This window comes from Cannabis sativa, chromosome 2, assembly GCF_029168945.1.
Source record: "Cannabis sativa cultivar Pink pepper isolate KNU-18-1 chromosome 2, ASM2916894v1, whole genome shotgun sequence".
NCBI classification, from domain to species: domain Eukaryota; kingdom Viridiplantae; phylum Streptophyta; class Magnoliopsida; order Rosales; family Cannabaceae; genus Cannabis; species Cannabis sativa.
This window is the reverse complement of record NC_083602.1, coordinates 91,584,289-91,599,983: the sequence shown is the minus strand read 5'-3', so window position 1 is coordinate 91,599,983 and position 15,695 is coordinate 91,584,289. Positions and strand designations below refer to the sequence as shown.

The window sequence follows — 15,695 nt, the reverse complement described above, 5'->3', positions numbered from 1 at the left end:
TTACTAATGTCACAATTATCCATATTCTCAAACTTTGATGTCTACTAAATTATACTCCCGAACTTTGATATACCAAATCATCTCATCTGAACTTTTACCCACGTCGACCTTCTATTAGTAAAATGAAATAAAAGTCCTTACATTTAATAATCTTAATAATTAAAAAAAAAAAATAAAATTTAACAACTGAAATATACAAGAGAAATGATTTGTTAAATCTCAAAAGTTGGGAAAATTCTACATAGCCATAATAACAATATAAAAGGGTAATTTAGACATTTGAAGTTAAAAGGCGGGAAGAAAGAAGAAGGGGTCATTCACTCACTCATTCATATCATTTCATTTCATTTTGAAAATCAAAAAAAGCAAAGAGAAGAAAAAGAGAGAAGAGAAGAATGTCGAAGTTCGAGTACCCACGACTTTCTCGATCGGAGATTGTTAATATTCTCGCCGAAGCTCAAATCATCACCATCTCCGACAACGATCTTCTCAAACCTAATCCCGATTTCGTTAAAGACCTCTACACTCGCATTTTGATATACCTCGATTTCATTCACGAGTAAGTAATAATTTACACTAGCAGAGAACAGATTATTTGATATTGTGATTGTTTTGTTTATCTGGTTTTGAGTTCTTTTTTTTTTTAGGGAAGATCAAGAACAAGTTGAATTTTCTGCTCTTGTGCAGCTTGAGAATCCTGATCTTCAACAGGATACGGTTAGTCTACTTAAGTTGTTTAATAGGGTGAAGCAAGTTGTGGCTTCGTTAGCTTGTCCTAAGAGATTTACTCTCAAAGATCTCATCAAACCAGATGCTGAACGCACTGAGTATTTCGTCAGTGCTCTTCTCAATTTCTGTCTTCACAAGTAAGTTATTTGTGTTTTTGGAAATGATCAAACCTAATATTTGATTTTGGGTATTATTATTATTATTATTATTATTATTATTATTATTATTATTATTATTATTATTATTATTATTATTATGTATTTGACGTTTTATTGCTCATTTGCTATGTTAGAGAGACAAAAATGGCACTCTTATCGCCAATGGTCAATGAACTGACACTTCTAGAGGATCAGCGTAAGGATTGGGAGGAGAAGATTTCTCAGGTAATTTTATAGATATTGTTGGTTCAGCCTACGCTTGTTCTTGCAGGTGTTTCTTTAATCAAAGACTGTTAGTTAGTTGAGTTCTTGGTTTGGTAGTTGTCTATTATGTCTTTTAGGTGACGTTTGGTTTGATGTAATAAAATGGAATGGAAAAGAAATAATTTTTATTATATTCCTGTTTAGTTGGATTTTAAAGTATTTGAATGACTTTTCTATTATTTTTGCAGAATGACTATTCTATTTTGAAATAAAAGGAAAGACCATTTCAATGCAAGATGATAAAAAATTTAATAATTTTCTTATCAATTTTTTTTTTATGTATTTTAAATTTAATTCCATTCCTATTCTTATTTATATTCTCATTCTCATTTTTACATTTTCATTCATTCCAACTAAATGCCACCTTAGTGTCTACTCTTATAAAGCTAGTTAGTCTATGTAAAGGCTCCTAGCTCATTTGTTCAGATGAAAAAGTTTCTGATCCAAGACTGTATTATGAGATAACCGTAGAGGGAGAAACAGAGAGAGTCAAGTGCTAGTGTGAGATGAATATCTAAGCTGTATAGTCGAGTCTGTATAGAGAAGTTTTCAGGGACCTATGTCAGGTTACCTTGGATTGTAATATTAGACATTGAGCATCATAGTGGAAGATCTGAATCCAACTTTGGGAGTTTAGAAGAGAGGAATGGGCTCTTCAACAATTGTTGGAGGAAGTTCTATTTGAACCTCTACAAAATTCTTGGTGTTCTTTACTTTTTTTGGTTTTGATTTGTTTATGCTTTGTTCTTGGATTTGCTGCGCTGTTTTGTGCTTTGCTGTGTTTTGTATACAGGGAGTTGAGATTGGGGTTGGATTGATTTCCAACAGATGTAATGGGCTTTCAATCGATGCTTATTCATGTTTGCTAACTGCATTTATTTTCAGTTAAATGCAGAGATTGCAGGCTACAATGAAGCAAGAGAATCAGAGTTACCTCTTGTACAAGATGTAGATGCAAGGGTTAAAGAATTGCATCAAACCATTGGAAGCCTCAACAGTAGCCAGGCATCACTGAGAAACACTTTACGAAAGCTGAAAGAGAAGACTGGTGAAATGGATGAGAAGGTTGGATTTCGTATAATGATTTAACACTTTTAAGTTTTCTCTATAGGCTAGTACCTCTATTATATTCAACTAGACTGTATATGTATACCTGTATCGGACGTCCTAATTAATTAGAACTAATACTTTATTTATGTAAGTTCTTCACTTGACTCTCATTGTGAACTAATATTTTGTTGAAGGGAGAATACTTTTGAACAATTAGTAGTATATGATGATCTGGGTTGGGTCATCTTGGATTTTCATGCATAATGCACTGTGATTCTAATAATTTATAATAATTTTGTTTCAAGTTTATTATTATGCAGATTGGTTTTGGTTATGTGAGTTAGTTTTACTTATGCTTCCTTCTTTCCATGTCCAGATATCTAGTGCTGAATTCGCTCTTGTACAAAGTGCCCAAGAAAATGCAAATTTACGTTCCAAGATTGTGCAATCACCAGATAAACTGCAGGTAACTTTTTTCTTCTTCCAAATTTATGTACATGATTTCCAATGAACATATTGTTTGGTGTGGTCCGACTTAGTATTCTTCTGAACAATTTTCTAATAAAAAACCATACTAGATTGTTGTTATTGTCTAGAAAAATTACAAACAAAGGAGTCTGTTAGGAACACACCAAACAAAGTATTCGTCAGGAGATGTATTCCAATCCCTAGGACTGAACATGAAAGTTAAGTAATCATGCAATAATTAACCACTAAGAGCATCGTTAGAAAATCAATTTGAACAAATGATAGACTTTTAAGCAGTTAGAAATGTAAAATGCAGGGTAAGTATTGATAAGCCTAAGACTTATCAAATGTATCACAGAAGGAATAAATGAAATACTTAGTCTTTTCATGTACATAGATTGAGTTGTCTTAGTGTTTTGATTGTTTTAGTTCTCTTGGTCCAACTGTAAGCCTAGGTGACCCAAGTCTTTTAAAGGCCAATGCCTATAAATGGAGAGGTAACAACCTCATTTAAACCAGCTGGGAATTATCGGGAGATTACTCTTTTGGAGAGACCAAACCTCTTGAAAGTTTGGAATATGAAAGAAAGTCTCTCAAAGAGCTTGTCTTTGTAATTCTTGAAGATTCAATAAAGAGTTTCTGGTGGGATTTCAATATTTGTGTCTGAATTATTTGTTATACTATTTATAATCTAAGAAAAGTCTGTCATGTGTATAAGATGGTAAGGTCACAACTCACAAGTCATTTTAAAATGACACAACCTCAATATTTTTAGTATAAGGTTATATGCTTGTTTGTCTGCATCCATACTTATCTTTTTCTGTTTTTGGTTAATTTATATAAACGATCTTAAGATGTTATTTTTTTCTCTCTTAAAGAGAGCTCTGGAGGAGAAGAAATCTGTACGGGAGGAAGCAAAAAATACTGAAAAGTTGGCTATGCAATCTTTTCAACAGAAGACTGCTGTAGCTGAGATTTATGCCAAGGTAACAAACTTTCTGTTAACATAAAAACATACATGCGTGAGCAAGATAGATGTTGTACAATATAACTCATAGCCTGAAGAGACGCTGGAAAATTTTGAAGTTAATTGATTGTATTTTCTATTGGGTTTTCTCAGGTTTCTAAGAAAATGACAAAGCACTTAACTCAAATGCAGGCTATACAGGAACAGGTTCGTTATTCTCACTTTTTTTTTCTTTTCACAAAAAAGTTTAGTCAGTTTACATATATTGCTGTATTTTTCTTTGAGGTGATAAGTTTAAGCTTATGATTTAAAATTTTTACATGGATTTTGAGTAATGAGAGTTGTTCTTCACAAGTACAAGTTTCCATTGCCCAAACAGGTAAACTCTGCAAAATCTGTTGATAAAGAGTACAAGACTTTAAAAACTAAACTAAGTGATGATGTAGTATTGGACAAGTCACTAGAAGCAAAATTGTTGGATCGGCGTGGAAAAGGTGTGGTTAGAATTTTATTTGATTTGATGTGTTGTTTGTACCTTTTCTTTTAATCAGTTGGAATGAATGAGAAGACTGTTGTTGGGTAATGCTCATAGCCTCATATAGTAAAAAGATGAAGCCTTAAGCCTTGTTTTCTCCTTTTCCTCAGTGGAGCAGTTGGAGGAATACAAAAAGCAACTTGAAAAAGAAAATGAACTGAAATGCGAGGAAGCTAGAAAACAGCTTAATCAAGTAAGACTTGATGTGGAATCTAAGAGGCGTAATTTGGAAGCACGGCAGAAGACTGTTGAAGCTGTCGTAGCAGAGGTGTTATTTTCATAATTTTTACCTCAAACGAGCCCTAAATCGGTTTGATGTTGTGATGATTTAAAACCTTTGTTGCAATCTGTAGGTGGATGATATAACTTCAAGAACAACACAAGTAAAAGAGTCCGGAGCAGCTAAACAGCAAGAGTTACTCTCAAAGTGTGAGGAGCTTGCCAACGAGGTACAATCCACACACTGCTTTCGAAATACCCTTTTGGCCTTTTAACCTAGTAGCGTTTTTTGTCAAGCATTTTTCATTTTCTAATCATTGTCTTCACTCTTTCGCATGTTGGTGGTTGCAGTTTCATCAGTACACGAATTCTATAAGCGATGCAGTCACTTCGATGGATTTCGAAGCAGTGAACGATAATACTCAAACTGTAAGTACTTAGCCTATGGAAACGGTTTGGACGATTTGCCATGGAACAGTACTATACTGTAAGTATATAGTGTACGGAAACGGTTAGGACAAGTTTTAGGCAAATTGAAATCTTTTATTTAGAGTGAATTCGGTGATTGTTTTATGATTCACTCCTAGATTTTCAGGCATTGAACGCTTAGCTCTTTAGTCTTTAGTGGCTGAACATCTTGTTCAATCTTTCACAAAATGCATTGTAGCTACTTTAATCATAATTAATGATAACAACTATTATGACTAAAAAAAACACTTCTGCATTGATACAAAGTCTATAATACATCATCATTGTTTGTTTGTTTCACCAATTAGTGAGCAATCCCCACCACAAAATCTCACTAAAATTTATGTCATTTCTTTCTCCTCATTACTTGGAAAGAGAGTTGAGTTTGTTTTACTTGGAAATTTGCTTGAGGAGACCAGCCACAGAACCACAATGTGTGGAGTTGTTATTACACTTCTCACAACATGATTGAAGCTTTTGAATGACACTAACACACCTGTCAATCAAGTAAAAAGTATTAGATGTTGCACAATTCAAGATCTTTTTGTAAAAATCTAACTATCCTACGAGAAATGTTAAAAGGTATCAGTAATGTCTAATACCACTTAGAAATTTTATATCACACTTTTGTTATAATTAAATATTGAGTTTTACATATAGAATATTACTAACTAATTACAAGCGTTATTGTTGCTGTTAGACACTAGTAATACCTTATAACAATGCTCTACTTTTGCTCTGCTATAAAAAGTTCAATTTGTAATCCAATTATTAAAGACAAAGAACTTTTTACTCGTTTTAAGTTTTAAAATCCAATGTTTTCACCTAGTATAGCTTGGTATCATCATCTAAAGAATTTGATGCAATATTCCCATTCCCATTTTGGTATTAAGACTTGTTAAGAACAAGTTTTGGGTAACACAAAATAAGCTCAACAAGTCAATTTATAAGTTTCAATCTCACCAAGCAATGTAAGCAAAACTGAAATCAAATTGAAATAGCGTTTCAGATTAAAATTGATTAAGGAACCATAATTTATACAAATATGTGTATAAATATTATTGATTTATTAGACTTACTTTTGAGAAAGAAAATTATTCTTAGATAAACAAGCTTGAATATCACATGCTTCCTTCTTGCACGGCTCTTTATTCTCTTGCTTCGCCATTTCTCTCTCTTTCTCCACAATTCGATTCTCTCTCTCATACCTTCTTCGTAGCCAACCCTATTTATACAATTTCACTACACAAAACGACAGCTAAATCAACGTCGTACTCTGCCACGTGGCATTTTTATTGGATGGTTTAATTCGAATCGGGTCGGGTCGGGTCGGGTCGGGGATCCGAATATGGGTTTGTTTATAAGAGGTCCTGATTGGTAATTTCACTGCTTTTGTTTCTTCTCTATCTCTTCTCTGTTGCTTTCGAAGTCTCTCAGTTTTGATCAAAAATGGAAGCAATTAAAGTGTTTGGATTAGCTTCGGTTGCGAAAATGAAACAAGCTTCGATGCTTTGGATTGAAGGCTTTAGAGAAGCTTGTTGTCTTCATCGGGTTATTGTTTTCTACTTCAGGTCTCTCAATTATTGTCTTTTCTTATTACTTTTTCTGTTTGGTTGACGAGAAAATTAGAGAAAAAAAAATAAAAAAAAATGAAAGACTTGCTTTTTGATAAGACTAAACAGGTTTGTTTTGAACTTATGTGGCAGGTCAAGGAAGCTTTTGATACGCACTGGTCAATGTTTTCTTCTAAATGGGTTTATTTTCTTGGGAAGGTACGAAGAAACTGTCAATTGTTTGGATTGGATTAGTTGATGAATGTACATTGTTAATATACTTTAGAGCTTGAAACCTTAAAAGGATTGTAAATTGTTTACATATGTTTAATGTATTTACTTGGGTTTGGTTTAAGTGATGAGTAAAGTGATTAGAGATGTTCATCCTTTTTCTTTTATGCAGTATATTTATCCTAAATTCAGTTATAGTCCCAACTCTACAATGGATATTACCTGATGATTGCTCACAGTTTGATTCTCAAGAACTCTGCTCTTTTGGTGGTCTTTTGAAATTTTATTCCTTCTTACAGTTTGGACTCATTAAACTCTTTTATGTAAGTATGCAGTTGAAGATTTATATTCAAATTCAATATTTTGCCTAGTAGTGTAGTCCTATTCAACGAAATAACATTATACTTTTCTTTTCTATCTAAAGATGGAATAGTTTACTTACAATTTTGTGAACACTTAAGTGTCGTTTGAAATGGAATGGAATTGAATCAACTTTTCTTTCATTTCTTTACTTGGTTGCATTTTAAAAGATTGGAATGACTTTTCTACTATTTAGTGGAATGACTATTCCATTCTGAAATGGAAACAAGATGAAAAAAAGTTGATCATTTTTTTTAATGAAGTTTAAATTTCATTCTATTCTGATTCCTATTCCTACACATAATGCAATCTTATTGTGGTTAACTGATGTAAGTGTTTGCTACTTTCAGATCATATGGTTCTACCCATTGTATGCACTGAGCATTATTCTAAGCGCTCTCTGGTATTTATTGCTCTACCTTTGTTGCATCTTTTGTTTTTTAACTTGGTCAGCCAAGTTTATTTCTTAATCTTATTTAAGTCAATTTATGGTCTCATTATCTCATATGAACAACAACTCAGTCCACCAAAATTCTGAAGTGACAATAAGCTTGTGTTTCATTAGTGTAACATACAACTTTTTCCCCATACTTAAGATTTCCTTTCTTTTCATGGGTCTAAAATATCAAATTCAGGTACAATGATATTGCTAAGTATGGTTTTGAAGCCGCACAAAAGTCTGGTCCCGTGAAAGTGGATCCCATGGGAAAGGAGAAATTAACCTCACAAAATACAGGTCATGTGCGACAGCGTGATGGCTTGGGAGGGTAAGATTTGATTTGATTTTTTTTCCTTTTTTACTTCAGATATTTTGATTCATTTTGATCTTTGCTATTTTATTTATCTTTAGGATCATGATTGTAATAGGAGAACAGTTGTATTCTATACTTCTTTTGAGCTTCTTCTTCATAGAGGTAAGATATATCAAATAGTACAGTTTTATTTACTTTCTCTAGTTTTGCATTGTTCAAATATATCTAACATTCTAGCCTGTGGTATTTCTCCATCTCTTCTCAATTTCTGCAATATTATGCGCTATACTCTTTTACCACATATTTTTTTTGGCTCAAACAAATTATCATCTGATATGCTTATTTGCAACATAAGAAAATGCAATAAGTTCTTGTATACAGTGGGGTCCTCACGTATGATGATATGATTTTTATATATGCAGGTTTCTGTGACAGGATTTGTACCCTACATTGGGACGGCACTGAATTTTCTTCATGTTTCTTGGATGTATGCCTACTTCTGTTTCGAGTATGTGACAAGTTCTTTTCCTTTTCTTTGTCTTTCTCTCTCTCTCTCTCTCTCTCTCTCTCTCTCTCTCTCTCTCTCTCTCTCTCTCTCTCTCTCTTATTCTTTCTGAGCTCCACTAACTATTGCATATAGTGTTATACTAATTTCTCCTTTGAAATTGTAAGGTACAAATGGAATCTTCATAATGTAGAACTGGACAAACGGCTAAGCTTTTTTGAATCTAACTGGGCATTCTTTTTAGGTTTTGGTAAAGTACTTTTTCACCTTTATTATTGTTTTTTGAGCCAGTTTTGTCATATATATAATCTTCATTTCCTTAGCTGCTAGCAGTGGTTTATTCTACATGAGTAATAATTGTGACCTTAATTTTGAATTGGTAACTTCTAAGTTATGCAGCGGCCTTCCTATGTGGTGGTTATTTGCTAAGAAAATTAATGTCATTTTTAGAACATACATTCCCTTTGGATACTCAATAGTTTGTCTTATGAGATGAACATCAGAAGTTTAATGTATTTATGCTTTAGAATTGAATATAGGAGGGAGTTTGTTTACAAGAATATAAAATGGAGATGTTAAATCTTATTCTGTTCCTTAAGTGGTGTAGCAAGATACCTTTTTAAAATTACTTTGATGTCAATGCAGGTAGTCCATGTGCTCTTCCTGTTCTATTTTGCTCGTCTTTCGTGTCATCTGGTGTTATGGCTATGCTGTATCCACTGGTATGCTTAAAAAGCCTTTCTGTTCCCAGTTGTTTAAATTGAAGTGGATGTATTCTCATTGCAATGGTAAAACAAAATGCGTGTTTCAGTTTGTTTTGACAGCGAGCAACTCAGAGGCTGAGAAAGTTATCTCTTCTCAAAGAAATAAATGGGGAGATACAAGATTGGGAAGGCTTCCAATATTTTACGTGGCTGATGTGTTATCGTAAGCTCTAAAGCTATCATATTTTCAGATGTTTTTATTGCCATTGTCATTAGCAGTGATGATACTACGAAAAACTAAACTCTGCCCTGTTTATTCTTGTTATGTCCATAGGATGAAGATCTTGTCTTTCTTACCCTCGGAACCTCATGAACAGCTACAAGAAAACAAACTGAAATGAAAAAGAAAACATTTTTGGCTTTAAGCTTCGCTTGGGCATCTTCAAAACAACGTTCATGGTAATGACCATTTCGTGCTCTCTTAATCATCTTTAATTTATTAGAATGATGGCGGTGGTGTAGTACACAACACAAGCAGATTAGCCAGCAGCCAAAAGAGACGACGAGTTTCTAACTCTTTCGAGATCAAGCATATCCTGAGGAAACAGCTTCCATCGAGGTATCTAGTTGTATATCATGTACATTCATAGAAAATTTCACATTGAGAAAGAAAAGGGTTTAATCTGTATAGCATTTAACATAAAAACACACACATACACAAACAACCCCACGAGCTTTATAGTGTTTATTTCATTATTGTGTGCCATAACATAACATAACTATAATAAATATTTCACTGCTTTATTATTTTTTTTAGAAACTTCTGTGGAATCTATTAGATTTGGTTGGTCATTGTCTTGATTTGAATCCCTCATCATAAAAGCTATTTTCAGAGAGACCCATCTTATTAGAGTCGGACAGTAGTACGGCATGGCCTATTGAATCATGTGTGTGTATGTATATATACATATAAATATCTTTATTGTATATGCTTGGAACACTTTACAACCATTCATTCACTTGATTATAAATTGGAATAGAATCTCTATTGATGGAGACCTACACCTAGTGAGTGTGTAGTGTCGGTCCCTATTATATATATTGATAATATATCTTCTCTTCACCAAAACCATAAGAAAAGGTTTCACATTTATATAATCCCCACTTCGAAATTAGCTGTAACAACATTTTTTTTAGGGCAGGTAAGTATAATTGGAGAGTTGTTTCCTAACTTCATATTTAATGTTATTTTTTTCATGTGATTTATACTAGTATAATAGAGTTGTTTGGTAAAGTAGGTTTTTGCTATGGTTTTTTTTTGGGGGATAATAATAATAATATTATTCTGAATTTAATTTTGTTAGTCTTTCTTTCTGTTTTAGATTTATTAGTGTTGTTGCCAATTCCCTTGACTAAATATGCATTATTGGAAGTTATTAGTAAGGTTTTGTGGCCTAATTACTTTTCTTGTATCCTTAATCTCGTTTATTTTATATGAGATGAATTAATATAATCAGTATTTCCTTAAAAAAAATAGCATTTCCCACACATTAGATAATCGACAGAAACATGCTTTTCGGCTCCATTGGTAGTATTTTTTTTTAAGATGTATAATATAGTTATTTAGGATCTTATAAATTTTTGTGAAATTTTAAATAATATAGTGTCCAAATTATATTTTCAAAATAATCTATGTATAAAACAGTGCTCATGATTAACAATCCAAAATCCAAAAACTATTTAAGTTATTTAGAATCTTACATATATAGTTCTATTTTTAAAAATTTAAATAGTTTATACTGATGAAAACATGAAATATGTTGTTTTGATTAGCAAAATGATTAAAAATGAGTTAATTTACCTAAATTATTGTACTCGTGGTGTCCAACAACAATAAGTAAATACTAGTTATTAATTAAAATATATGTGATTTATTATTAAATTACATCAATAAGAAGTGGCATTATTAGGAACTACTTGTAATCTTTAACACTTAAATGATTTCAACCACTTGGGGCTAGCTCAAGTGGCCATAGGTGGGTGTGTGAGTGTTGGAGGTCCTGGGTTCGAGTCCCGGGTAAAACATGTTGTAATATATAAACGCTTAAATCAAAAAAAAAAAAAAAAAAAAAAAAAAAAACACTTAAATGATTTCATGAGGTTTCACACATTATTTTTAAATTAAAAAGTATAAGCCTTATTTAGTGAATAACTATACGAATAGTTATATACTATTAGTACCAATAACATAAACTATATGGCATGAGAGTAACCTATGATGCATTATAGAATGCTTTTATAGGAAATTTGTACTTTCTCCACTAATCTTTAAAAGTTGATCTTTGTTAATTATAAATTCTTATTATAATTGTTTTATATTCAAAATAACATGTTGAAATATTTTTTTTATAGTAATATTTGTTATAATTACAATATTATTCTTGTAAATTTTTAAAAAATTTCGAAAATTTAGGTGGCGTTTGGTTGGAGGTAATGAAATGGAATGGAATGGAAAGGAAACAATTTTCATTCCATTCCTTTGTTTGGTTGCATTTTAAAGTATTGGAATGACATTCTAATGGAATGCTCTTTCCACCATTTTGGTGGAATGGCTATTCCATTTTAAAAAGAAAGGAATGACCATTCCAATGTAACGAGAAAAAAAATTTAATTATTTTTTTATCAATTTTTTTTATGCATTTTAAATTTTATTCCATTTCATTCCTATTCCTATTCTCATTCCCATTCCTATTCCTATATTTTCATTCCTCCCAACCAAACGCCTCTAGCTTACTATGTATGTTAAATAAACTTTAAATTTATTTTTGTAACTGTAAATTATTTAAAAAATTTTAAAAATTTACATGAATGATATTGTGAGAATAACTAATTACACTATCACGAAGAAAAAAAGAATTCAGTATGTGTTTTTAAACACAGAATTTGAGTAAGAGATTGTAATAGAAAATTTAAATTCTGTTAGGGAAATTTGATTTTTTATGCATGATTTAAAGGTTAATTGGTTAGGAAAACTTAAACTATTGGTAATTGTTAGAATATGCCCACTTTACCTAAATCCCAAAATTACCCCTCTGAAAATCACACACCCTTTCCTCTATTCTCTCTGTTCAACCGTTCCAACCCAGCCCTCCCAACCCCAGCTGAACCCCAAACGACGGCCACACACTAGCCCACGGTGCTCTCCCACCGACCCACCACGCACCATCATCGAAGCACCACCACCGACCCACAATACCCACGACGCACCCCCTCTCTCTTCCTCTCTCTCAACCCGTGAGGACCACCCAAACACACGACTCACCTCCACCACCTCCGACGACCACCGAGGACCACCCACCACCTCCGACGAAGGACCCAGCCCCCTCTCTCGGACCCAGTCCCCTCTCTCTTCCTCTTTCTCAACCCGTGAGCCTCAACCAAAAACCAAAAAAAAAAAAAAATACCAGGGGTCCGATAGGACCGATGGGGTCCGATGGTCCCAAAAATCGATTTTAATAGCATCGGACCGATGGGTCCGATGGCCCCCCCCCCCCCCAAAAAATCGATTGGTCTGATGGTCTTGTCCTTGGGTCTGATGGTCTTGACCTTGGGTCCGATGGTCTTGACGAGTATGTTTTTCTTGGATCCGACCAAAGTATAGTCGGTACCGTGCGGTCTCGATCGGAGTGGTTCTGTGGGTCTCCGTCGGAGGCGTCTCGGTCGGAGGTGGCGGTCGTCTCGGTCGGAGGTGGGGGTCGTCTCGTGGTGGGAGGTGGGGGTCGCGCGGTTCGGTTCAGGCGAAGTGGGTAGAGAGAGTTTGTTTGAGAAGGAGAGAGAAAGGATTAGAAATTATGAGGGTATTTTAGGGGTTTTGGTAAAAGTATCCTATTTTTAAAATTATCTTAATTATTGGTTCTCCTAACCTATTATCCCTTATAAAATGCATAAAAAGTCAAATTTCCCTTCTGTTATTAACAGTTTGGTTTTTTTTAGGGAAATTTGAATTTCTATGCTTACATTAAGGAATAATTTTTTCTCTAAACTTAAAATAGGGAATATTGGTAAAATGGGATAACATTTTCTTAATTCCCACAATACCCCCCCCCCCCATTTGAAACCATCAGCCCTCTCTCTTTCGCCTCTCTTTCTTTCTTTCTCTCTTTCTCTCGGTGCCGCACCCACACACCCACGGCAGACCACCCACGCCGTCGACGCTTAAACCATTTCACCGCCCCCACCTTCAAATGCACCACCACGGCTCACCTCCACCACCCACCCACTGTACCGCCCCCTCTCACTCTCTTCGTCTCTCTCTCTCTCTCGAACAGAAAAAAAAAAACATATGGTCCGATGGTCGGACCACATGGTCCGATGGGGTCCGACCAATCGGACCCATCGTACCATGTGGTCCGACCATCGGACCATATTTTTTTTTTTTTTTTTTTTTTAAGGAAAACGAAGAGAGAGATGGACATGGTCACGATGGTCGGACCACATGGTCCGATGGGTCCGATTGGTCGGACCCCATCGGCCCATGTGGTCTGACCATATGTTTTTTTTTTTTTCGATCCGAGAGAGAGAGAGAGAGAGACAAAGTAGATAGAGGGGGGTATTTTTGGAGTTTTGAAAAAAGAGTCATATTTTTCATAGTGTAAAATGTATTGGTTCAAAAAAGAAATTTTGAAAATTTTTAAGTATAGAAAATCAAATTTTCCTTTTTTTATGTAGTCTTGTAAATATTTTAGTAGAAGTAATGATATAAGGGTATGCACGTGTGGTGTTGTGTTCAGTAGATTGAGTACGTGTGAAAATGTAATGATATATGATGATATATATATATGTATGAACAGTATATGACTATAATGAGTGAGTGTTTCAATTTTATGCCACGCGCTCTCTTCTTGCCCAAACCCCACTTACCACACATATGATTGGATTACGTGAAGCGCGTGGCATAATTATTATTATTATTTATTATATATTAAAAAAATAGAAAGTAATATATAATGAATGACAATTGGCAACCCAAAAAAATGGAATCAATCCTGATCGTTGATTCACTTTACAGGTCACTCCCTCATCTCATATAATGATAAAAACTCCAGTTCTTCCAGCTCAAACCCAAACTCGAAAATTAAGTCAAAAAAAAAACATTTCTTTCTTACTTTTGTTTTGTTTAATATTAAGTCTTTTTTACTTTAAAATTAATTACCAATTAGTGGTTTTTCTCTTCTATCTTTTTCTTCCGTAAATTACGGGATTAGTGTTCCACTATTGCTTCTAGAAAATTGGAGGTCCTAAAAAAAACATTATAATAAAAGTAAATTTGCTTTTATTATTTTTAGAATAAATGGTTATTTTAAATCTCATTGAATTCATGTATTGTTAAATGATAAGTTGAATTCTATATTTTTTAAAATAGTATAAAATAATATTTTAAAGTCATTTTTTAATTAAAATAAAAATTAATAATAATTCGATTTATAGTTGTTATAACAAAATTAAGTACATTTTTTCGTATTTATTTATGCTAAAAATTATGTTCAAATTAATTATATTAATATATATATTTAAAATTGAACTTAGAATCTCATTTATCATTTTACAAAATAAAAATTTAAATAATAATTTTTACAAATCATAAAAGTTAAAATAGTATTAATTTTCATTTACATAAAATCAATCAACTATTTTAAAATTTGTTATATGAAAATTGGTTGGATTAAGAAAGTACAAAGTAGTGTTTTGTCTTTTGGCTTAGCTTAGCTATTCTATTAAAAACAAACCCCTTTAAGCTTATCAATTTGACTATAGTGTATTTAGGGTTATTCCATCAATTCTTTATTTTATTTTATTTTTTGAAATTGATACCATTTTTTCCATAGATTGGGATCACACCACACCTTATTATATATATAATATATTTGTCAAAAATGATGTGACATTTTTAATACTATATATATATATGTCATTTTACCAGGGATAATCTTTATAACTACACGTTATACACATTACTCAAGAACCTTATAACATTTTTCACCCAATAAAAAAATAAAATCATATTTTAGAATAAAAATAAAAATACAGATGGTAAAGTGCTAAAGTTTAAATTACCTTTTTGGAAAGAGAATCTTGGTAAAGATTAAAGAAAATAGATAAGGACTAATGCTATTTGCCTTGTTCTTATAGAACAATTATTTTTTTTTTTTATATGGAACAATTCTCTTCTTTTTTTTTTTCATATCTACTCAACTAAATTTAAAGAGAAAAAAAGAAAGAAAAATCTTTGGGGGTTCAACTTCAAACTAGATAAACACCAAAACTATTAAGAGAAAAGGACAAAATAGTAAATTCACTTAGAAATGAAATTGGAGAAAAATGATTAAGCAATCAAATAAATGAAATTGAATTGATGTAATGTGTACAGCTACAAGTCAAACCAAAAGTGTCTTCAATATCAATGCTACCTAAGGTGTTACTTTGAATTTTTGCTTTTTCTTTTTAGATTTAATCAAGAGCAAAATAAATTTTTTTAAAAAAAAACCCAAAAAGCATAATTTTTTTTTTCTAAATCTAGAAGGTATAAATACAATATTAAGATTATATGACACATACATATTTTATATATACAAACATACAATTTTACCAAAAACAATGGAATCTTGCAAGTCCTAAATTGAAGTCCTCTTTCCACTTATTTTTCATTTCATTCATCATCAAAGATTTTTGGAA

The 15,695-nt window shown here is 32.6% G+C and overlaps 3 protein-coding genes across 3 annotated transcripts; 2 read left to right on the top strand and 1 right to left on the bottom strand.

Annotated features, from left to right (window-relative positions):
* Positions 1-288: 288 nt before the first annotated feature.
* LOC115719644 (kinetochore protein NUF2 homolog) lies at positions 289-5,047 on the top strand. Its single transcript, XM_030648761.2, has 11 exons — positions 289-559; positions 648-866; positions 1,022-1,112; positions 2,037-2,216; positions 2,578-2,667; positions 3,548-3,655; positions 3,790-3,843; positions 4,016-4,130; positions 4,282-4,439; positions 4,525-4,620; positions 4,742-5,047. The coding sequence occupies exons 1-11, from the start codon at positions 396-398 to the stop codon at positions 4,829-4,831; spliced, it is 1,365 nt and encodes a 454-aa protein (XP_030504621.2). The 5' UTR covers positions 289-395; the 3' UTR covers positions 4,832-5,047.
* A 41-nt stretch (positions 5,048-5,088) lies between these two features.
* On the bottom strand, positions 5,089-6,096 carry LOC115719646 (uncharacterized). Its single transcript, XM_030648763.2, has 2 exons — positions 5,938-6,096; positions 5,089-5,354 (listed from the first exon to the last, which is right to left on the bottom strand). The coding sequence occupies exons 1-2, from the start codon at positions 6,024-6,026 to the stop codon at positions 5,249-5,251; spliced, it is 195 nt and encodes a 64-aa protein (XP_030504623.1). The 5' UTR covers positions 6,027-6,096; the 3' UTR covers positions 5,089-5,248.
* Positions 6,097-6,205: 109 nt separating this feature from the next.
* On the top strand, positions 6,206-9,815 carry LOC115719645 (protein EI24 homolog). Its single transcript, XM_030648762.2, has 11 exons — positions 6,206-6,429; positions 6,565-6,630; positions 6,815-6,965; positions 7,353-7,405; positions 7,638-7,769; positions 7,853-7,916; positions 8,177-8,262; positions 8,427-8,509; positions 8,905-8,981; positions 9,071-9,186; positions 9,298-9,815. Exons 1-11 carry the CDS (start codon positions 6,308-6,310, stop codon positions 9,362-9,364), a joined length of 1,017 nt encoding a protein of 338 aa, XP_030504622.2. The 5' UTR covers positions 6,206-6,307; the 3' UTR covers positions 9,365-9,815.
* Positions 9,816-15,695: the final 5,880 nt, after the last annotated feature.

What these genes read in the sequence shown, in the direction of transcription:
- LOC115719644 (XM_030648761.2), top strand. Translation starts at nt 396, where the DNA reads ATGTCGAAGTTCGAGTACCCACGACTTTCTCGATCGGAGATTGTTAAT. An exon ending in CTCAATTTCTGTCTTCACAA is followed by an intron (nt 867 to 1,021) that starts GTAAGTTATTTG and finishes TTGCTATGTTAG; the next exon opens with AGAGACAAAAATGGCACTCT. An exon ending in GGGAGGAGAAGATTTCTCAG is followed by an intron (nt 1,113 to 2,036) that starts GTAATTTTATAG and finishes ATTTATTTTCAG; the next exon opens with TTAAATGCAGAGATTGCAGG.
- LOC115719645 (XM_030648762.2), top strand. Translation starts at nt 6,308, where the DNA reads ATGGAAGCAATTAAAGTGTTTGGATTAGCTTCGGTTGCGAAAATGAAA. An exon ending in GGGTTTATTTTCTTGGGAAG is followed by an intron (nt 6,631 to 6,814) that starts GTACGAAGAAAC and finishes TCTTTTATGCAG; the next exon opens with TATATTTATCCTAAATTCAG. An exon ending in GGCATTCTTTTTAGGTTTTG is followed by an intron (nt 8,510 to 8,904) that starts GTAAAGTACTTT and finishes ATGTCAATGCAG; the next exon opens with GTAGTCCATGTGCTCTTCCT.
- LOC115719646 (XM_030648763.2), bottom strand. Translation starts at nt 6,026, where the DNA reads ATGGCGAAGCAAGAGAATAAAGAGCCGTGCAAGAAGGAAGCATGTGAT. An exon ending in AATAATTTTCTTTCTCAAAA is followed by an intron (nt 5,355 to 5,937) that starts GTAAGTCTAATA and finishes CTTGATTGACAG; the next exon opens with GTGTGTTAGTGTCATTCAAA.